The 24,206-nt window shown below is 32.5% G+C and overlaps 1 protein-coding gene across 1 annotated transcript; it reads left to right on the top strand.

The window, feature by feature from the left end:
• Positions 1-10,418: 10,418 nt before the first annotated feature.
• On the top strand, positions 10,419-20,834 carry LOC145059791 (DNA polymerase epsilon catalytic subunit A-like; the record flags this gene model as incomplete). Its single annotated transcript, XM_079007576.1, has 41 exons — positions 10,419-10,640; positions 10,749-10,835; positions 10,923-11,057; positions 11,146-11,268; positions 11,358-11,441; positions 11,548-11,712; positions 11,824-12,000; positions 12,101-12,214; positions 12,309-12,413; positions 12,516-12,634; positions 12,716-12,854; positions 12,946-13,040; positions 13,128-13,313; positions 13,401-13,577; positions 13,672-13,759; positions 13,858-13,938; positions 14,018-14,161; positions 14,275-14,370; positions 14,555-14,755; positions 14,932-14,986; positions 15,076-15,218; positions 15,334-15,864; positions 15,939-16,136; positions 16,228-16,302; positions 16,397-16,587; positions 16,670-16,853; positions 16,956-17,020; positions 17,106-17,340; positions 17,430-17,513; positions 17,668-17,742; positions 17,845-17,904; positions 17,985-18,247; positions 18,319-18,367; positions 18,451-18,611; positions 18,744-18,810; positions 18,931-19,038; positions 19,126-19,299; positions 19,386-19,568; positions 19,652-19,758; positions 19,844-20,451; positions 20,539-20,834. Coding segments are annotated over 40 exons (5,913 nt in total), but the record flags the coding sequence as incomplete, so codon positions are not given.
• Positions 20,835-24,206: the final 3,372 nt, after the last annotated feature.

Raw genomic sequence — 24,206 nt, 5'->3', positions numbered from 1 at the left:
TTTATTTCCTTATAGCATTCTGCTTTGTATTTTCAAAATATTTTTTAGGGCGTTTTACTTTAATTTTTTTTACCCATTATAGCTATGAGTAACCTCTTGAATTATAAGGCCATGACGCAATTTTATACCATGTTATTGTCCATAGTCCATACACACTAAAGAATCTGAGATTTTTTAGAGATTGTATGGAATTTTTAGATGGGCGCATGTTTTTTATGGGCTTGAACACACTTTGTTTGTATTAAACATATAAATTTTATTTAATTAAAAAATACCAACTCCCAAGTTTAAAAATATGGTTAAGATGAGCTTTCACTTTCAAGTTTTGTTCTTTCATATTCACCAAAAAGCGAGCAAGCTTGGAGCCATAGGTAACATTTTGGATGGTAGCTCTTACTTAGCCTCTTCCCTTCTATTGGGAGAAAATAACTAATGTTTTTATTTATCTTCTCCATCTTTCAATAACGCTTTTTTTATTTATGATAGGAGATGGGTGATCAAGATGATACTTTCATGAAGAAGTTCGAAAAGTTGTTGTTTCAGATTTAATTGTTTATTGTCTATCCTGTTCACAAAAAACATTACAAATTTTAATAAAAAATGCTTATTTTTTATTTATTCTTTTTTAACAATTCCTATACTTTTAAGATATGCTAAATTAGCTATAGAGAAAGGGCTTGCACAGGGTCGTGATGGATCTTATATACAACAACTTTATATGAACTATTTTACAAAGTTGAAGCTTTATATAAAACAACTTTAGTTGAAGCTTTACATAAGGTGATTATTAATTTTTTATAATATAAATAAATTAATTCCATTTTTACCCTTTTAAGTAATCTATATGAACTATTTTACAAACTTTACTTGATCTTTTTCAGGAGCATTACAACCCAAGATAATTAATTATGGCATGACTCTAACTGCCTTTGGGATGCTATTGAGGTTTGTAGTAGAAACGATGGTTGTTAGTTCTCTTATCATGACTTTGCGAGGTGACGTCCTTTGTATTCCAGTTATTTAGGTAAACATAATTGCTGATTTATACATATACACTCTAGGTACGTAACTACTGAATCCTTTTCATATAAATTCATTCAAACTATCACAACCATAATTGATCATGTCCTGAAACCCAAATTTGCTTGAAATATTATTGGTGGCTAATTCTTTGCAATGAAGGAGATAAATGATGAAGGAATTGAAGTGTTGGTCCATGACAATGTAAGTATAGCATCCTACTCACTGTTATATTGTAGGTAATATGCAAGAAATAGCAATGTGCTTTCATTTATTTGAAAGTACAATGCTCTAGTATAGCAACCAAATGTCTCATTTTCATTAATTTGGCTAAAAAACTATTTTCATTGCCTATTAAGTCACTAAATTAACATTTTATGTTAAATATGTCACCATGCTTACAATTTTTTTTTTACTTCCATTTTTTTATAACATAATAAAACCTCACTCGCTGATGTCATCTTTTCCGAATTGCATTTTTTTTATATAATTTTTATTTGGGTCAGGAGGCTGCTGATGACAAAGCACTACAATCTGAAAGAGGCATCAAGTCACGTGCAATTCTTGGTAGACAGGTCAAAAGAATTGTCACAAAGCAGGTTGTTATAATGCTTCACATGTTCAAAATAGCAATTTACTTTCTTTATTTTTTTATTGTAACATTATATATTGTAAGAAATAGAATTATATGACATTAAATTTTATGAAATGGATTGTATTTTTTATATGGTATTTTATTTCTATTATGAGACAGTAAATGCAAATTTAATTTAAAAATTAATAAATATATAAATATTTTTTTTAAACATTTAAATTTACGATACGCAAAAATGTGTGTCATCTTCATTTATGACATGGCCTTTCTTGACAGGGGTTTTAATGATACGCATTGTGTGTCATTATCACGCGTGTCGTAAGGTTACAACACGCGAATGGGTGTCGTCTTCCTTTATGACAGGGCCTTCCTTGATACGCATTGTGTGTCGTAAACGCGCGTCGTAAATGAGCGTCGTAAATGCGCGTCGTCTCTCTTTATGACAGGGCCTTCCTTGACGCGCATTTGCGCGTCGTAAAAGGCTGTTTTTCTAGTAGTGTGTATGATGTATGAGAATCTTGATCTTTGGAGGATTATGACTAATTCATTGATCACATGTTTATGTGAGTCAAAGTGAAGGACTAATGGATCTAGCACGTGTTGAAATGGTCTATTCAGATCCACCACAAAGGATGATAACTTTATTCGTCATGATTCACTAATGTTTTGGTAAACATGGTTGTGTTTATAAGATTAAGCACAATTCTGATGCATTGAAAAGTTTCAAAAAGTAGCAGAACAAATATGAAGAATCTATTAGGCAAAAAGATAAAAGTTTCTCCAATATGGAAGGAAATGAGAGTACTTTAGTATCGTGTTTTGTGATCATCTTAAATGATTGTAGAATCATGTCTCAATTGATCCTTGAAGAACGTCTTAGTGCAATTGTTTGACTAAGAAGAGGAATCATATATTGTTGAAATGGTTCAATCAAAAGACGAGTTATACTTTGTATCTAATTAAATTTTAGATTCATACTCTAGTAACTACAAATCGTGTCTTGAAGCTTGTTTCGTACTAAGTAGGTTTATAACACCTCATGAGATGTGGAGTAATAATATTTTCTTACTCTAGCACATTTGAAATTGGAAATTATGATGTTTTGGTTAAAACAAATGATGAACTAAGACTAATTCCATGAAGTGTTTTCTTGTCGGAATTTTATACTAACTTTTGAATATGTTTTTTGCTCGTCAAGGATTGTTCCTTGAGAGAAAAACTTATATGTCGAGAAGTTAGTAGGAGTCTTATTGATCTTGAAGAGTTTTGAGGAGTCAATCAAGAATAAACCTTTTAGTTATCACTAGCACACGATCTGGGGTTGATAACCTATCATGTTAAGTTGACACATTCTTATTTTTGTGCATCTTCCAATTGAAGTAGCAATACTTATGAGTTATATGGTACTCATTGTCTACAAAAGGCAGAGCACGTTGGTCAATGATAGTACATTGATCAATGGGGGTGAGTTGCTTAAACAACATGGAAGCGCTGGTAGGTCCTTGTGTTACCAGAAGGCAAGAAATTAATAACAAGTAAAATTCAGTACATGAAAGGTAAATTAGAATTTGACTTTGTCATAAACCTTGTCTTATGATTGTCGGTTGGAAATGATAGATTCACATGGATGGGAACACATACATCATAAAATCTAGATGACAAAAGGTTTCGCTCTAATTCATGAAAATGATTATGAGGAATCAATTTCGCTAGTAGATTTTAAAGATGTGATAAATATCATTATGGTTAGTGGTTTATGATAATTGCATTCTCAAATTCGCAATATGATTACGACATCCCTTTTCATAGTTCGAATTGTGAGAAATAGCAAGGAATTGTTTGAACTTTCGGCACATATGGCTATAAGTTCTGAAAGGATTTAAACATACACATATACTATCTAATGAAAGGTGTATAAGCTTGAGAAGTCTAGACTTATAGAAGCAACACATATCAGAAATTTGCATTTTAGTAAAAAAGTCAATAATATTGATTTCTAGAGGACCAGTTGATTTCTGGGTACATGTCAAAGCTAGTGGGAGCATAATTGTTATGTAAGTGGGAGCATAATTGTTATACTAAGTGTTGCAAGCTGGCAATGCTATTTGTAGGAAACAAAGTTTACAAATTTGCAAGTTGCAAAATTTGGAAATTGTTTCGCTATAGTAAGGCTTAAGGGAGAGGGCATTCATATTCCATTTTAAATCTAAAAGTTTTAGATTGAAAGGTTTAATGAAACTTAGTCTTGGACATATATGAATACCGTGTTGAAATAATTCAACACAAGAATTCGATATATGAAAATGTTATATCGTGTTGAATATTGTATTCATTCGTATTTGTATGTGGTAAGCTTTTTATGATGCCCTAATCAATAAAGACAACACACATGTCGTCATTTTTTAGATACTCACAAGTCACGAACAAAGAATTTGAATTAATATTTAAGAATTTTTGTTTTTTTTGTATTAACTAAAATTTTGTATTAATTATTATTATTTTTCTATTCTTTATGTTGTTGATTTGAATGTGGCTATTGACAACCTAACTTAAAATATAAAGAATTTGAACATCAACAAAAACAATACGAAGGCTATAAATTTCAACATACTTTAAGTTGTGAGTTGGTGAGTTCTTTTTAGTATAAATAATAGAAGACATAAAATTATTTATGTAGCTTTCAAAAGTTCATAAATTTAATTTTGCATATTGTTTCTGTTTGAAGTTCATCATGAAGAAGTCGTTGTTGGAGTAAGAAATGTGAATTATAGCATGAATAAATTATCGAATTGGTTTTGGATATTTTTTGAACAATTGCACTTTGTATGAATGTTTTAAATTTTCGATTTTATTTGGATGTTAATGACTTTATGACTTTATGTTGAAAACCTTTTTTTTTTTTTTTTTAATTTTATTTTATGTTAATGACTTTAATCACTATATGACTTTATGTTGAGAAAACTCATTTTTTGAAAAAGTGTTGCTTATTTATTAAACATGTTATGCGGGTTGGGTTCGACCCACTAACTTGTGGACCAACGAACCCATATACTTAAACAAGTTATATGGGTTGGGTTGGGTTGAGATTTCAACCCGCCAATCTGTGACCTACTAACCTACCAACCCATACATTATATGGGTTGGGTCGAGTTTATATTTTCTGACCCGTCAACCCGAACCCAACCTGATTGTTAGGCCTATTGAACATGGAATATTTTATCTCGATGAAAATGATCGAACGTGCTTTCAAAGATCTGATGAGTTGTTCAAGACTCCCACCAAACATTTGTTTCATTTGAGGCTATAGTGAAAGGGTAAATTTGAAGTTGATAGCTACCAGTGGTTAATCTATTTTGAGCTAGATAAAAGAAGAGAAGATATTGCATGCGATAATTTCCAGTGGATCAAGTCAAAGATTATTGTTGAAGCCGATAAGGTATGTCTTTATGATTTTTCAACTCGATTAGGTTTTGGCGTCATCTGATTAGGGGAGATTGTAAGGTCAAAGCTTATAATCTTATAGGTCAAACAAGTTTCACGATGATATTTTATCAATAGAGTACTAGCGTTGTCCCAGTCTCTCACTGCAGCGTGAAGTTTTTCTTTTTCTTTAAGGTTATATATATGTTATATTTGTGATAAAATCTTTTATTTGTATTGTACATATTCAATCCACGATTTGTATGGATTGTTTTGGAATAGAATCATATCATTATATACTTATAAAGCTAGTATTTTTTCTTGAATCTCATGCATTTGAAACTCCCATTCATTTTTTCCTTTAACCACATTCATTTGAAACTCCCATGACTTTTCAATTTATTTCTAATAATGATTATAAGTTGGTTAATAAGCTTAAATAAATATGAAACCTAAAGTGTAATCATATCTAAACTAAATTTCAATATTAAAAGAATATATATTTTCTTCTACTTATAAAGTTATGTTTTTAACATTTAACATATTATACTTAATTAATTAGGTTTAATATGTTGTTGTATGTAAACCATTATCATTTTAAAGCTACAAATTTTGAAGAATTTGTGTAAAACACTTAAATTGTTATTTTAAATATAACCTTACAAGATCAACTTAAATATAAATTTTAGTTAAACTTAAGTAACCTAAAGAATATTTTGTAAATAGCTAAAAGTGATAAATTTTAGTATCTTTCTAATAATGATTATAAGTTGGTATCAAACATAAAGTGTAATCATAAATAAACTAAATTTCAATATTAAAATAATATTTTTACTTCCACTTAGAAAGTTTTGTCTTTAACTTTTAATATATTATACTTAATTTATTAGATTTAATACGTTGTTGTATGTAAACCATTCTAAATTTAAAGCTACAACTTTTAAACAATTTGGACAAAATACTTAAATGGTTAATTTAAATATACCATTACAAAGTCAACTTCAATGTAAATTTCAGTTCTACTTACAACTCAAAGAATATTTTGTGAATAGTTAAAAACGAAAAATTATAGTGCTAAATACATAAAATAAATTGTAGTATCAATTTAACTAAAATATTTCCTAAAGATATTCGTATAATCGTTAAAAGTTTTCAAATAAGTAGCTTAAAATAACTTACAATAACAATAGTTAAAAATAACATTATATAAATGATTATATTGTTAGCTTTAAAATAAAAAAATTTTGTTTGATGTTTTAAATAATTACAATGATAGAAATTAAAACGTTAAGCAAATAAATTTAAAAAAAATAATTTACAATAACAAAAAATATAAATAACATTAAACCATATATTATATTTAATTTTATTCATGAATAACCCACGGGTAGAGGTCATTCCAAAGATTGAGATTATGCGGTTTTAATAGATGTATATATTATCATATAATTCAAATTAATCAATATATTATATCAACTGAGTATACAAATTATTATATCAAATTTAATAACCACATTATTGTTATATTTAAAAAAACATATATTGGTAAATATTTCAGCTATATAGATGCTTTTGCGCAACGCGCGGGCATTCGCCTAGTATAGTATATAATCATGTATATGTTTTCATCTTATTAAAAGCCTTGATAGACCCTTTGTGCATCTTTTCCTTTGTGATAAAGTTTTCTTATTGGAAACACTTAATTGAAATCTCTTTTCGATTTTGTGAAAAAATCGTTGTTATTATTATTTTCCGTTGCTTGTTCTACTTCGCTGCAATCCTACAAATATCCATACAACTAGAACAACACCTAAGGTAACACCAAAGAACAACAATAATGGGTTGATACACCAAGATTGCATCTTTCTACATATTGCTTGATTTGTTAAATCTCACACGTGTTAAAACTTTAATGCCCAAAATGATATTGAAATCTTCACCAAACATGTAATTAAAGAGTTTAAGTCGACATTAAAGCATTGCATAATCATCCTCTATTATGGAGAGATCACATGAAATGGTGAGTAAGTGACTCGTCTATTAAATATGAGTTTTTCATTAACTATTGGGTTTATGCTTCACAATATGAGTTTTTCATTGGCTATTGGGTTTTCATGAGTTTATAGTACATAAGAGATATATGCTTTTAAAAAATAGTGTATAATGTCACTTAAGAAACAAAAAAGATAGAACATAGTGGAACATTGTCATTATAATTGATGAATTGCTTAGGTAATTGAAAAGATGGAAAATACATACCGGAAAGTAAACCGATTGCTTTTAATGTCATTATCACCAACAAATGCATGCATATCGATTGCCTTGGTGTTTTATGATGAGCTTTAGAAAGAAATAGGGGTTCAATTTGTATTTTTATAGGGGAGAGAGTAGATGTTGAGGTCTGTTGGGAAGAAGACGAGGGGGCAAAGGGGAGGGGTGGTGGGGTCCTTTATGTTTTTCTTTCTTTAGTTAGTTAAGAAAAAGACAAAATAAATTAAAAAAGGTAGAATGTCATTATGATCGATCACAAAAAAATTGGAGTAAATTACACCAATCTCCCTCGTGCACATGCCAAAAAGCGTGTTTAGTCCCTATTTTTAAAATTTAACTTGGACCGTCCATCTTTTGGTTAAAACTTGCACGTTTCATCCCTCGTTAGTTTTAATTTGCACGTTTCATCCCTTATGCGACATAAAATGACTATTATGCCCTTTTGTCTTATTTTTATTTTAATTATAATTGATTTTGTATTTAAAAGAAATAAAAAATAAAAAAAGTAATTCCAATCCCTTGTTAATTATAATTCACTTTTAATTTACTCTTATTTCTTTTTTCTCTCTCAGTTCCATTACATTCCACTACTTCTTTTACCTTCAAGATACCAAGAACCCTAGGAACATCATCCTTCATCAGATTCCTCCTTAAATCGTTATAATACATCAACCTAATCCTAATCGACTCTATGTAAACCTTGATATCATCGCAATCAACAATAAAAAAAATGAACGGATTAACATTATCAGTTAAACCTTTTAATTGTTGCCTCTGTAGAACCAATTTACGGTGATAATCAGATAGTTTATCTGTGGAAAAACGTCTATGAATCACTAAGATCTGCCGATGAACGTTCATAGAATCGGGTTTGTTAGCCATCATTTCGAAAATGGTGGTGCTAGATTGGGGTTTATCAGTGGTTCACTGGAGCTGAAATCTGGAGACGGAGATGGTAGTTCGTCAAAGCTCACAAATCTGGAAGTGTGATGTACACCGTTTGTCTCAGAGGTGAGTTGTTTTGAACCTTCACCGTCTCAGGAACATCTTCGTCTCTCCAGATCCCTATTGCCTAAGTTTCGAACAAACGCCGCTTAGGTTTTCAAAAACAGCCTAGGGTCTCAGATCGAGCTCCATTGTCTTTTTGGTGTTGATCACAGGTTTGTTTTGGTTTTGTTAGGTGGTGGTGAATGGTGTTTTTTAGTGGTAGTCAAATGATGGTTGTTCAGGAGGTATTGTCGGTCATAGGTGAAGGTACCAGAGGTTTTGAGAGGGGATAATGACGAGTGAGAAAGGTCAGAGAGAGAGATATGGAGAGAACCGGTGGTAATCGACGTTGGATGGTGGTCTCCAATGGCGGTGAACGGTGGTTCCCAATGGCGATGAATGTTGGTTACTGGGAGGTTCCTAAAAGAGTAATAGAGAAGAGAAAGAGTTGTAAGAGTATTTCTTTATTTTTTATAATAAACAAATTAATAAATAATTAATAAACAACAAATAAATAGAAAAAAAATCAAAAAATAAATAAATAAGGGCAAAATGGTCTTTTTATATACGGAGGGACTAAGCGTTCAAGAAAAAACAACTCGAGGGACGGTCCGAGTTCAATTTTGATAATAGGGACTAAACACGCTTTCTGACATATCCACGAGGGACGATTGGTGTAATTTACCCAAAAAATTGAAACCATAAATCACATGTACTATTTGTGTAAATTTATCTAAAAAGTATATAACACGCTACAAGTTTAAATTTAAAAAATGCAACTTCATAATGTATTTGACAAAATAGCGGGAAAACATACGTATCCCCTTCTCCGATTCTCCCGGGATTTTCTAACCCCCGGCCCAAATCCCCCTTTACCAAGGGTTCTTGTCATCTATCCTCGGCGTCATCAATCCAGATCTCTGTTACATTTTTCCAAAAATGGTCGGCGATAACCGAAGAAGAAGAGTAGATCGCAAAGACATAATGATTTCCAAGAAACAGAAACTTATTCTCTCAGCCGAAGAAAAGCTTGAGACCAAGCTCGGCTTTGATCTATTCACTGAAGGAGAAAAACGCCTCGGCTGGCTACTCACATTTGCTTCCGTAAGTTCATACAGTTCTGTTTCCATGAAACCAGTTTTCGAATTGAAGCATGGTTGGAACTCATTGACTCGATTTCATTTTTCTGTAGTCATCGTGGGAGGACCAATACACTCACAAAGTGTATAGCTGTGTCGATCTTTATTTCGTTTGTCAGGTGATTTTTCTATAATTGATTTTAACCCTTGTCTCATCGAAGTGATATCTAATCTCCACTTGATTTGGATAACAGGATGGTTCGACTTTTAAAGCCAAAGACAAGTTCAGACCTTATTTTTATGCTGCTTCGAAGGTATGCCTATATGGAAATGATTCTAGTAGATCACTAAGCCAGCCATGTTGTTACACCATTTAATTTGAGTATTCTAAACTTATAGGATAAGATGGAAAGGGATGTTGATGCATATTTAAGAAGAAGATATGAAGGGAAAATTGCTGATATCCAAATAGTGGAGAAGGAGGACCTTGATCTTGTAAGCCATTATATTATGCTTTACAAATGATCAGGTTTAACATGTCAAACTATAATCATATTGCAAAAGCTATACCAATGATTTCTTCGATGCTACTTACAGAAAAACCATCTTTCTGGATTGAGGAAAACTTACTTAAAGATATCATTTGACACTGTACAACAATTGATGGAAGTAAAGCGTGACCTGATGCACGTGGTTGAAAGAAATCAAAAAAAGTCTAATGCTTCAGAGGCATATGAGTCCATAATAGCAGGCAAACAGTATGCATTTCCTGATTGAATCTTGAAAGTTTTTATAAGTACTTCTTTAGAAAGGAGCTTGTAGCAATTTCAAAACCTTTAACCTGATTTCTGTTCTTGACTTCACAGAAAAGAGCAAATCCAAGATTTTGTATATTGTATTTCCGATCTACGGGAGTATGATGTTCCTTACCATATCCGTTTTGCCATTGATAAAGGTGATAATTTGTTTTTTTAATAAAGTTCTTGTATATCATTTCACTTATTAAAATGTATATTTCTCACTTTATTTTACTCCAATCATAATTTTCAGATGTAAGATGTGGATTGTGGTATGATGTTAGTGTGTCGAGTGATGGAGTTAAGTTAGAAAGGAGGCATGATCTTCTGCAGCGTGCTGAAGTTCATGTTTGTGCATTTGACATAGAGACCACAAAGCTTCCACTAAAGTTTCCAGATGCTGAGTATGATTCAGTTATGATGATCTCATACATGGTTGATGGGCGAGGATATCTTATTATTAACAGAGAGGTAGATACATTAAATGCATCATTATCTTTAAATTCAAATAAGTATGATCATTGCAATTTGACTTAGTTTAAGTTGGTCTAAGTTGGTTTCTTTTGCAATTATTTTCAGTGTGTTGGTGAAGATGTAGAAGATTTGGAATATACTCCAAAAGCTGAATTTGAAGGATACTTTAAAGTGACAAACGTGAAGAATGAGGTGTGATTTCTTAATATCCCTTCAAAATTTATTTATATGGTATCTAATATGCATGCTTTGATTCAACAATTTAATTTCTTTTTACAGGAAGAACTTATCAAATTATGGTTTGCTCATATGAAAGAGGTGAAACCTGGTATTTATGTCACATACAATGGTGACATGTTTGATTGGCCATTCATGGAAAGAAGGGCAGCTCATCATGGCTTGATAATGAAGGATGTATGCCAATGTTAAATTTTTACGTTATAATATACTAGAATAATGATTGTTATTATTATTTATTGCTCAATTTTTTTGGGGGGTGAAGGAGCTAGGGTTTCAATGTGACACAGTGCAAGGTGAATGTCGCGCTAAATTTGCATGTCATCTGGATTGTTTTGCATGGGTCAAACGTGATAGTTATCTACCTCAAGGAAGCCATGGTTTGAAGGTAATTATTATTATCGTTATTATAATTCATTTCAATATTCAAATATTGCTCAAATTTACAACTGAATTTATCCTCTACTATGATTTCAGGCTGTCACTAAAGCCAAATTGGGCTATGATCCGTTGGAAGTAAATCCTGAAGATATGGTTCGTTTTGCAATGGAAAAACCACAGGTATACATTTGTAGAAATAATCTTATTTTATTGTACATTTTAAGTTTTCTAGAACAATTTCTTATATGTTCCATTTTTGGAAAAATAAAAACTTGGTTTATTTCAGATGATGGCTTCATATTCAGTATCTGATGCTGTGTCAACTTACTACTTGTATATGACATATGTTCACCCCTTCATTTTCTCCCTTGCAACTATAATACCAATGCCTCCTGATGAAGTCTTGCGTAAAGGAAGTGGGACCCTCTGTGAAATGCTTCTCATGGTTGAGGTATGTGGTTTATAGACATATTACATATAAGGGTAAATATCACCTTATATGAGCTCTATACATCAAAGAACACTTTTTTTATACATAATTTTGGTGTTAATGTACATGCAGGCATACGTGGCAAATGTTGTATGTCCAAACAAGCACCAATCTGAAGCAGAAAAGTTTCATAATGGGCGCCTTTTAGAGAGTGAGACATACATTGGTGGCCATGTGGAGTGTTTGGAAACTGGTGTTTTCAGATCAGACCTTCCAACTTCTTTCAAACTTGATCCATCTGCTTTCACTGTAATTTACAACTCATTTGTTGTATTTTTATTTTTTTTACAGTTATTAATCACTTTGGTTGACAACTAAAAAAATTAAAATGTATATCTTTTTTCCACAGCAACTTATCGAAAACCTAGATCGGGATCTTCAATATGCTATTACAGTGGAGGGTAAAATGGACATTGAAACTGTCTCAAATTACGAAGAAGTAAAGGATGCTATTATGGAAAAGGTTGTGTTGATAGTTAATTGACAATTTCTTTTGTATTTTATTGGTCAATCAAAGTCTCTATGGGAACATTCATTGTAAGTATTTATTTGTGCAGCTTATATCATTAAGAGATAAACCTATACGAGAAGAATGCCCCCTTATTTATCATCTAGATGTTGCTGCAATGTATCCCAACATTATATTAACAAACAGACTTCAGGTATATTGCATGTTAACCATTTTTTTAGAAATTAAAAAAACAGATAATTTTCTTACCCATACTTCATTTTTTTTTATAAATAATAACAACCTGCCATGTCAGCCACCATCAATAGTTACAGAGGAAGTGTGCACCGCATGTGATTTCAATCGCCCTGGGAAAACTTGTCTTAGGAAACTTGAATGGAAATGGCGTGGGGAGACATACACAGCAAAGAGAAGGTACCTTATTTACGGATTTACCCCTCTATTGTAACATAATTTACCAACAGCTCTTTATTGATTTTAAAATTTGGGTATTAGTGATTACTATCATTTGAAGAGGCAAATTGAATCTGAGGTTGTTGCTGTTGATGGATTCAAATCAAAGTCGTTCCTTGAGCTGCCTAAAGTGGACCAACAACTGAAGCTGAAAGATCGTTTAAAGAAATACTGCCAAAAGGTATATATAATTTTCCACATTATAAACTTTAAATTTTATGTGACATGACATGACATGTCAGCATTTATAATAACATATTGTAATGTTACAGGCGTATAAACGGGTGCTTGATAAGCCAGTTACTGAAAGAAGCAACGCAGGGATTTGCATGCGTGAAAATGCATTTTATGTTGATACTGTCAGAAGGCAAGCATTTAACCAATTTTGCAAATTAGACTGATAATATAATTGTCTGTATTTGTTTTTATAACATGTTATTTTTGTGCTTTATAGTTTTCGTGATAGAAGATATGAATACAAAGGGCTGAATAAAGAATGGAAAGGGAAGTTGTCAGAAGCAAAAGCTAATGGAAATCCTATTAAGATTCAGGAAGCACAGGATATGGTGGTTCTTTATGATTCACTACAGCTGGCCCATAAATGTATTCTGAATTCCTTCTATGGATATGTCATGCGCAAGTATGTTTTTTTACACTAAGTTTCATCTTGTACATATGGATTTTGTATTTTATTATTTAATATAAAAATAAAATGATATTGTTACAGAGGTGCAAGATGGTATTCAATGGAAATGGCTGGAGTTGTTACATACACTGGTGCAAAAATAATAAAAAAAGCCAATAAACTTGTTGAAAAAATTGGAAAACCACTAGAATTAGACACAGATGGTATATGGTGTGCTTTGCCAGGGTCATTTCCGGAAAACTTTACCTTCAAATTTAGGTACCCTCTTTTTCCTGCCTAGTTATTCATTTGGAAAATGATCATCATGATTTGATGTTGACAGTTATGCCCTTTTGTGAAAATTTGATCACAGAGACTCAAAGAAGAAGTTTACAATCTCATATCCATGTGTTATGCTCAACGTTGACGTGGCAAGAAACAACACAAATGACCAATACCAGGTTGGATAAAATATAAATCCTCTTTTTATATTTTGTATAGCTTGTTAGAAATATATATTGTACAAACTACAAACATCTTATTTCTATTTTTTCATTAGACTCTCAAAGATCCTATCAACAGAACATACACAACACACAGTGAATGTTCAATTGAATTTGAAGTGGATGGACCATATAAGGTAATTAGTTAAATCCCAAAAGTGACCTCATATTTTTTCAGTTATTAGTTATTAATCATTATATTTATTGTGAATGTAGGCAATGATTCTTCCTGCTTCTAAAGAAGAGGATAAATTGATTAAAAAAAGGTATGCTGTTTTTAATGACGATGGTACCCTTGCTGAGCTTAAAGGTTTTGAGATAAAGAGAAGGGGTGAACTAAAACTCATTAAAGTTTTCCAAGTATACTCTCCTTCTCTAACAAACCTGTTTGACTTAATTTTTTTTTTCAATTATCTTTGACCATTTACTTTTATGTATTTTTCTTATACATGTTGATGTATATCTGTTTTCAGGCTGAGCTATTTGACAAATTTCTTCATGGGTCAACTTTAGAGGAATGTTATTCAATAGTTGCTTCTGTTGCAAATCGCTGGCTTGATCTTCTTGATGTATGTAAATTGTAAGCCAAACTTCATTTTTTTTTTTTTCCATTTTTAATGTTTCCTTAATCTCTTTTGTATTAAATTTTCTACTACAGTTTTGTTATCTCTTTCATTTTTGTTTGTTAACCAAAAAAAGAAAACAAGAATATGTTTTTTTTGGATATTGTGACTGATTAGTAAATATTTTCAGAATCAAGGGAATGATATTGCAGATAGTGAATTGCTTGATTACATATCAGAATCAAGCACAATGAGCAAGTCTTTAGCAGACTATGGAGTGCAGAAATCATGTGCTGTAACCACAGCAAAACGTTTGGCTGATTTTCTTGGTGATACCATGGTTAAAGACAAAGGGCTTCTTTGTCAATATGTCGTTGCATGTGAACCAAGGGTAATTGTGTAATTTTATCTTTCAAAAACTTACCTTTAAGTATCTTCATTTGTGTATTCATGGTTAAAGTTTATTTCATAAATAATGTTTAGAGGTTTTAGCATTGTGTAAAGTTGATTTTCTTTTCTTATTATTATATTGCTTTAAAAATCCACTACTGATATAATATTAAACAGGGGAAAGACGTGAGTGAACGAGCAGTTCCTGTTGCAATATTTGAAGCTGATCCAGGTGAAACTCTAGACATTTATTCTTATAAAACCTGAAAAAATTTGTAAAATATACAAAGTTACAAACAATTATTACATGTTTGTTTGCAGAAATTATGAAGTTCTATGTGAAAAAATGGTGCAAGACCTCATCAGATATTGGCATTCGATCCATTATTGACTGGGAATATTACAAAAAACGTCTCAGATTTGCTATTCAAAAAATCATTACAATTCCTGCAGCATTGCAGAAGGTGCAATGTTTTTTATGATCCTTTTTTCTAGATTTTTATTCTCTACAACTAGAGACCAATAGCGAAATACTTTTATAGTTTTCTATTCACAGTGGAATATAATAATTTATTTCAGGTTTCAAATCCTGTTCCAGGAGTAGCTCATCCTGCATGGTTGCACAAGAAGATTTCTGAGAGAGATGACAAAATGAGGCAAACAAAATTACCTTTTAAAAAAGTAAATGATGCAAATGGAAAAGATCATGTACACGAACATAAAATTGTGGATGTGGAAGATTTCGGAAGCAATAGAAAATCTTCCAATTATACCCCTAGATCTATTGTTTGTTCTTATGAAACTAATGGTAAAACAAGTTCTTCCAAGGAAAAAGTTGACCATGGTCAAAGCATGAATCCAGATTTGGAGGATAATATAAACAGACATCTGGATTATCCAGGATGGCTTGATCAAAGAAAAAGAAAGTGGAAACAAGTTCGTGAAAAAAGAAAGAAACAGAAGTTAGACAATTTGGACAAAAATACCCAAAGGAATGGAGTTGCTGAGATCCATAGTGGCGTGTCAGATAAAAGACAAGCTCAGGGTAGAACAGGGGTAAATTCGTACTTTGAAAGACACGAACTAGCCCTTACACGTAGCCACTGGCAGGTAATGTATATCTTATTCAGTTATTCTTATGCATTTTGACTATTATACCCCTCAACTCATGTCTTTTTTACCAGATAATTCAACTTGTTACAAGTTCTGAACTTGGACAGTTTTTTGGTTGGGTTGTTGTGGATGGAATGATGCATAAGATCCCTATAAAAGTTCCAAGAGTATTTTACCTTAATTCTAAAGCTCCTGTAACTGATGACTTTCCTGGAAGACGTGTCAACAAAATTCTCCCTCATGGACACCATTCTCATAACCTCATTGAGGTAGGTCCATTGTAATTACATTTAGAAACAATTTTTTTTTTATAGAATTAGTTTACTAGTCTAAATTCTAAACCATAAATACATTTTTTAGATCATTGTTGATGAAGATCAGTTTAGGGGAGAAAGCAGGAAACTTGCTGCTCACCTAGCAGATCCTGAAGTGGAGGTCAGTTTATTTTTAGAGATTCATAAAAAAATGTTTCTTTTATCGCATTATTTAATTACATTTCAAGCTGAATCTATCGGATATACTTTTTCAGGGAATTTACGAAACAAAAATCGGTCTGGATTTCAGTTTAATTCTCCAAATCGGATGTGTTTGCGAAGTGGATAAATCAGCTAAAAAACGAAATGTGAAAGAAGGTTGGAATCTGAGTGAGTTGCATATGAAAACCACTACAGAATGCTCATACTTGGAATCATCTATTCCTTTCTTCTATTTATATCATAGGTAAGTTGCATTCTTCTTCCAGTTACTATACAAAAGCGTAAAAACTAAAAAACATGTTTGTATTTTCTTTTTAAAATTTCAGCATATCTGAAGTAAAGGGAATTTATCTTGTATATTTTCCTTCATCTTCAACCATCCATGTGGTATTGGTGAACCCTTTTCAGAATAAAGATTTATCGCCATATATTTTAGAGAAACAGTTTCGTGAAGCTTGCCAAGCTTTATCAGTTAAATCTTCCATGTCTAGAGATGCTTCCAGCTTTAAGGTGGGGTTTGACTTTGTTAATATACAAAAATGTAAAAATGTTTTTTTTTTCTTGAAGTAATTTTTATTCTTAAATGACCCATATGGAACAATTCCAATTCAGGTGGAATATGTTGGAAGCCCCAAAGACGCTGAAAAGTTGTTACAAAGAACAATAAGTGAATTTAGGTATTACATCGTCTTTTGAGATTATAAAAATTATACTAAACATAAATAAAGAAAGAGTAACATAAACTTTTAACTTTTTTTACAGAGATGAGCTTCATGGACCTGCAATTGGTGTAATCGAATGCCCAGATGTTAAGTTAATGAAGTTGAATATAAGAGCTTTGGATGATTTTCCATGTGTTTCCATTCCTTCAAATGCTCGCGATTCTCACTATCCCACTCTTTCCTGGCAATCTTTTGCTTCAAAAATTGGGATGCAACGTTGTGCTGCATCACCTCGCTGGCTGAATGAAAGAATCTCTCTTTCCAGATATTCCCATGTAACATTATTTATATATATCTGATTTAATTTTCATTTCCTTTTTTCTCATTTAATTATAAGTTTATATAATTTTTCAATTTCGGACAGATTCCATTAGGCAACTTTGAACTGGATTGGCTTATACACACAGCAGATATCTTCTTTGCAAGAGCTTTACGTGATCACCAACAGGTTGTCTTTGGTTTACTAATATATATTACCAATTTAGACAATCTACTATAATAGCAATTCACTTTCATTTCTTTATCTGTAATAGAAATGCACATTCTTTTTACTGATAATAACAACCTGCTTAGTGCTTACATTTTCTTTGTAACATATGCAGATACTTTGGGTATCGGATAATGGAATTCCAGATCTTGGAGGGGATTATGAAGAAGAAACTTGTTTCACCGATGAGGTCTGTATCAAGAATTACATAAACTATTAACTGGATTTACTTGATGTTCCAATTTTTTGTTATGGTTTTTAATGATCTAATTAACTTATTTTCTAAAAACAGGTTATTCAACCTGTTCTGACTTACCCTGGTGCTTATCGGAAAGTCACAGTTGAGCTAAAGGTATGCAATTTCCTGTTTTTCACCCTTAATTTAAACTACTAAACTCCAAATGTTGTAATTCATATTTCTAATGGATACAGATTCATCACCTGGCTGTAAATGCTCTGTTAAAAAGCAACCAAATAAATGAAATGGAGGGAGGTACCTTATTTGTGTTTGACCATGATTTGACCTCTGGATCACATCTTCCCAATGAACAATTAGGGTTAGATGAGGCCACTTCATGTTCATCTGCATTTCGTGTCCTCAAACAATTGATTCAAAGATGCCTTGCTGATGCTGTTTCATCAGGAAATATATTTGCTGATGCGATGTTGCAACATTTATACAGATGGCTCTGCAGGTACTTTTTTATTATTTTTTTAAATGCTTGTATTTTGTATTTTGACTTTATTTTTTGATTTACAATCCTAGTCCAAGGTCAAAACTCCATGATCCAGCTATTCATCGAATGCTTCACAAGGTAATTAAATTATTTACCTAATTAGTCTGAAACAAAATATTCTATATTTGACAAGGGTATGATTATTGATTATGAACATACAGGTGATGCAAAAGGTGTTTGCACTACTGCTATATGAATTTAGAAAATTGGGCGCCAATATTATATTTGCTAATTTCTCAAAAGTCATACTTGACACTGGAAAGTCAGACTTATCTGCAGCCCAAGCTTACTGTGATAGTTTACTCAAAGCTCTACAAACAAGGTTAGTCTTGCTATCACAGTTTATTCCAAATTCTAAAAGCAGATCTCTAATTATCTAAAAGAAATTCCAAGTTTAGTTTAAGTGGTTTGAGTATTTTGTTTCTTCTCTAATTTATAAGTTTCTTGTTTTTAGAGACTTATTTGAGTGGATTGAGCTTGAACCCATGCAGTTTTGGCACTCATTGCTCTTCATGGATCAAGTAAGTTAATTTGTATTTATTTAGACTGTTTATCATGTCTTTATCTCATATTATTAATTTCATATCTGTTTATAGTTATTTTAACCAAGGTTTGCATCTGATGCTTTTTTTTAATGACAGTATAACTATGGTGGAATTCAGGCTAAATTAGATGAGAAAAATGGTGATCCCCAAGTGGAATTAGTCTCCAGCTGGAATATAGCAGAAAACCTCCCCAAGGAGACTCAGGTCATTTAATTTACGATTTTACCCCTTCCATGTATTATTATACATAACTTTCATTTGATACCAGTTAGATTCTTTTTTATTTTACAGGATCATTTCATTTTAATAGTCACTGAGTTCATGCACCTCCCATGGAAGTTTACACAAGATGAAGCCATGAAAAGAGCAACTTCAAGAAATGATGATGACTTATGCACTCCATCCATCACAGCTGCTGCTGCTGAATCATTCGAGTCATGTGTCACTGAACATCTTAGGGACCAGGTTCGAATTACAAATTATGATCAATTATTTATTTAGAAATATTTTGTTTTGGTTTAATTGTGAAATCATTTTTTTTTTTGTTACAGGTTAATTCTTACTTCACAGATAGACTATTGAAAATAGTTCGTGATCTTGTTCTTCACACGAAAGGGAAAGGGAAATCTAAAGAAGATGAAGACAATGTTTATAAAGGAGATCCTGCACTTGAGTTTATTAAGCATGTCTGTGCTGTTCTTGTCCTTGACCAGAATGTGCAACATGATATTCTGGTAATAACTAATTCTTTTGTCTTTATTTATTTACTTTATGTTTTTTGATTTTGATTTTTTTGTTATTGAAATAAAAAATGCAGATAATGAGGAAGAATCTGTTGAGATATGTACGTGTAAGGGAGTTTGCTCCAGAGGCACAGTTTCAAGACTGTTCCTTTTCCTTCACCTTGCCAAATGTCATTTGCAGGTAAAAATAAAAATAAAAATAGTATACAAAATTTCTAAACTCTAATCATATTTCTGACATGGGCCCACAAATATAATATTTACAGCTACTGCAACGACTGTAGAGACCTAGACTTGTGTCGTGACAGAGGCTTGCTAACTCAAGAATGGAGATGTGGGGTCCCACAGTGTGGTCAACCCTACAACCGTGAAGTCATGGAAAATGCTCTTCTTCAGATAGTTCGACAGAGAGAACGACTTTATCATCTTCAAGACTTGGTTTGTTTAAAATGCAAGCAAATCAAAGCTGCACACCTGGCAGAATATTGTGGGTGTGCGGGCTCCTTTTGTCTCAAAGAGGAAGTCACTGTTTTCATGGAGAAGATGGAAGTCTTCTTCAACATTGGCATACACCAAAAGTTTGAGCTGCTTGTCGAATGCGTGTCATGGATTTTGGAGCTAAAACAGGTTTAGTTGTTGGGCTTCAACAAGAACAAGAATTAAACCATATTTTGACAATGCCGAATTTAGGAAATGTTTGCATGTGATGTGGTGAGGACTACATCTCTTAAAAGAGTACAGCCATCTCTCTCTCTCTCTCTCTCTCTCTCATTGGCGAGGAGAGGAGAGAGAAGCTGACTGGTTTTTTTCTGATGGCGACTATGTGTTTAACTTTTTTTTTCCCTCGGTTTTGATGCCAGCTGAATACGAACATGTATGCATGTGTTAAGCTTCTTTTATTTTCCTTTGACGTTCACTTGCACACAAACACATGAAAGATGATACTTGTTTTTATTTGTAGAAGAAGAAAGGGAAATGGAAGGAGACAACAGTCTTGCCGAAGAAGGAGAAGAAACGGAAGGCTAGTGGGATTGGTGTTTTATATTAGTAAAAATTGTAAATGAGTAAAAGATAACCAAAAAACAATATTGGAGAGGGTAAACAAGTCATTGGACCATGGGACCAAGACTTCAAGATTTATATCAACTTTTTAAAAGTTGGATTGAAATTGTGAATTTGACCAAATCATAGGGATTATTTCTGTAAATTACTCACTTTTGAATTTTAATAAGATGTGTTTACACGATTGAAATATAAGTATAGGGTTTCCCGCCTTCTCGCAATGGGCAAGTATGATGGTTATAATGTAATAAAAGTTTGTTGTTATTTATGTATGTTTTTGTTTTAGCAAGTTGTAACTAACTAGTTATATGATTGAGTAAAGCTTACACAAGTATGTGCATGCTTGCACTTAGAACCGTAGCCACCTAAGAGGATGTGTGCTTGATGTGTTTAATTGTTTAATGCTTTCCTCTATGTTTGTCAGAAAAACCTTACACTTCCGCTTTATGGTCTTGACTTTTCTACATACTTGGATGTATATGTTACATTCCAAAAATCGTTAAATTTTTAAAATTTTAAAATCAATCATTAACCATTATTGTTTACAGAAAGAGTCATTGTTTCAAAAGTAAAGACATATCAGAGTGTCCTAAAAATCCATATCATGAAAATAAAAACATGTGCACGATCAGGTTTTCGCTTTCTCACGATCCTCAAAAGTACCTGAAATAATAAACTACAACTATAAGACAAAACTTAGTGGGTTCCCCAAAGTACCAACACACAACAAGACAAACAAAGCATGTAAATATGAATCTTCAACCTGACTGGACTGTCTCTGTAACATCTCAAAATTCAAGACCAAAATTTCATTTTTGATATAGCGATTTATAAAACAATTTATAAGAAAACATTATCGATTTAATTCATTTCATAACAACCAAAGATCACATGTCTCAAAACCATATCATAAAATAGTAACAATGTCAGAGTATAGATCTCAAGAATCTCATGTGCGAAAAATTATGTGTGTGATGCGCCACTACCGCATCGGCTCGTTTCCCTTCGAAGAAAAAGGACCTGAAACAAAAACTAAAAACCGTAAGCACAAAGCTTAATAAATCCCCCCCATCATACCACATAACATACATATTGTCTAACATATTAGGATATTGGACTACCCCTTCGATCTCTTTCAACCGGTAACTGCCTAGCATATCAGGGTGTTGGGCTACCCCTTCGGTCCTATTGACCGGTACCTAGCCTAGCATATCAGGGTGTTGGCCTACCCCTTTGGTCCTATCGATCGGTACCTAGCCTAGCATATCAGGGTGTTAGCATACCCTTTCGGTCCTTTCGACCGGTACCTTGCGTAGCATATTAGGGTGTTGGCCTACCCCTTCGGTTCTTTCGACCGGTATCAGGGACTATTTCACCCCCTACTCTACCACATAGCATCCTAGTGCATAAACATATAATCATATATTGTTGAATTAATGTCTAAGTCCGTAACCATATTTGTCAAGTACTTGACCCGATTGTGCATGGTCCTTTTAGGTTGCCTTCACCAAAACAACTTGACTGGAGAAATAAATAAAGAGAGAGGTTATTATGATTTATTAATATGTTATAAGAATAATATATTAAAGGAGAAATCATATTTGTTTAATTAATATTGGTCAATAATTAATTAGGAATTAATTTTGTGATCAAGTGTAATTAATTAAACTAAAGGGGCTGAATTGTAATTATGTGATAGTTACAGATTAGGGCAATGGTTATCCTTATTATGGGTTGGACAAAATCAAGGGATAAGATATCCTTGAAATCGTCCAAGAGATAAAAGGATATGGATTATTCAAGGCTTATCTTATGATTGCTTGGTGGGCAAGCAATTGGATAAAGATAAGGACTAAAACCCTAATCACAACCCTATATAAAGACCCCTTGGCCTTAAGAAATCGGCCACTTGCTTCTAAGAGATCCCAAGGCCGATTTCTACCTCCTCCTCCTCCTCTCTCTCTCTCTCTCTATAGCTTCTCCATTTGCTTGTGGTGTTTGTGAGCCATTAGAGGCATTACACTTGTGTTGCTTGCTTTCAAGACTTAGGGTTTGGAGATCTAAGTTGTTATAGCAATATAACAACAAGAGGTATGTGATCTAACCTTATATGTGAATTTCAAAAATAGCATTGCACATTAGGGTTTTATTCTTGTGCTCATAATGTTGTGTATTTAATAGTGAAAACATAGATCCTAATTAGGGTTGCATGCACACATAGGATTGTTTGTATAAAACCCATCAGTGGTATCAGAGTCATTGGTTAACTTGTTTTCAATTAGTTTATTCAATTGTATGAACTTGACATATTAGGGTTTATAGCCAATAAACCCTAGGAGGCTATAGATTTCGAGATTATGGTTTCCTAACCCTAATTTGCGAAAATATCATGAAAATGTTTTATGAATCCTTTCCATTAGTCCAAGATTTCGAAATCTAGGGTTTGCAAACCCTTAGTTTTCGAGATTAGCCTCCTTCCCCAAGATAAGATCCTAAATTTTAGGGATTTGGATAATCCCATATCTTGTAATTATCTTTTAATTGTTAAATATGGTAATTAAAGATCTTGAATTATCCCATCCCTTATTTTCGAGATTTAGAGAGGGATTCAAGGGATTAGGATATTTTAAATGTATAAATGGTAATTATCCTCATGATCTAAATAATCCCTTGTGATTTAATAATTTACATTAATTGTTTAATTTATGGTAATTATTAAATCAAGAGTTTTAATATTTAAAATTTTAATTTAAATGGTATTAAATTTCAAAAATTTTAAATTGAAGATTAAAACCCTAGTATTTTGAAATGTTTAAAATACACCCTATACTATTATATTATTACAAGCTTAATAAATATATATGTATAATTAAAATGCTAGTCTTACCATTAGTATGCCTCATTCACGAAGCCGGTCTATAAGGTGAGTATAAGGTTGCTGCCTATAAAATGGCGCTTAATGGGTGTACACTTACACCCACCGCCTGCTTGACTGGTGGAGGGTCGTTAGCTGAACGGGTAGGATAGGGCAATCCTCTCTTCATTAATAAGTATAATGAACTTATATAAAGTAACTAAACAATTTTACAAATTCTCAATCCTAGTTACTTTAGGAAAAGTGAATTGATGCAATCCCATGAAATTACACTTTTCACCCTTGCTAAGAAGTTAGTGGAGCATGTGTGGTTTACCGGCACACTAATTGGTTCTAAGCAAAGGTGGCAAAGGGTGATTCATTGTTTGTCATAGTTCGATGGAGCGTGTGTGGTTTACCGGCACATCGAATGGGTGATTGTAACAATGAAGGCACCATGTAGATTTGCATGGTTATTCACACCCACTTTGTGATCCTTGGCATCCCAGTCACAAACGAGATGGGCATATCGAGATTTAAACATGCAATTGAAAAGTTCAATGAATCTCCAAGAAAATTTAGGAATTCTCAATGCATTTAAAACTTAATGTTATGTTTTTCATGGTGAAGAATTAGTGAATCGTCATTCACTTACCTCCAAATTATTTGCGTGTTAGATTACGGCATCCCTTTTCTAATATGTGAATAATGTT

Source organism: Lactuca serriola, chromosome 6 (genome assembly GCF_051521515.1).
Source record: "Lactuca serriola cultivar US96UC23 chromosome 6, Lser_US96UC23_V15, whole genome shotgun sequence".
Lineage (NCBI taxonomy): Eukaryota > Viridiplantae > Streptophyta > Magnoliopsida > Asterales > Asteraceae > Lactuca > Lactuca serriola.
This window is presented reverse-complemented; position numbering and strand designations above follow the sequence as displayed.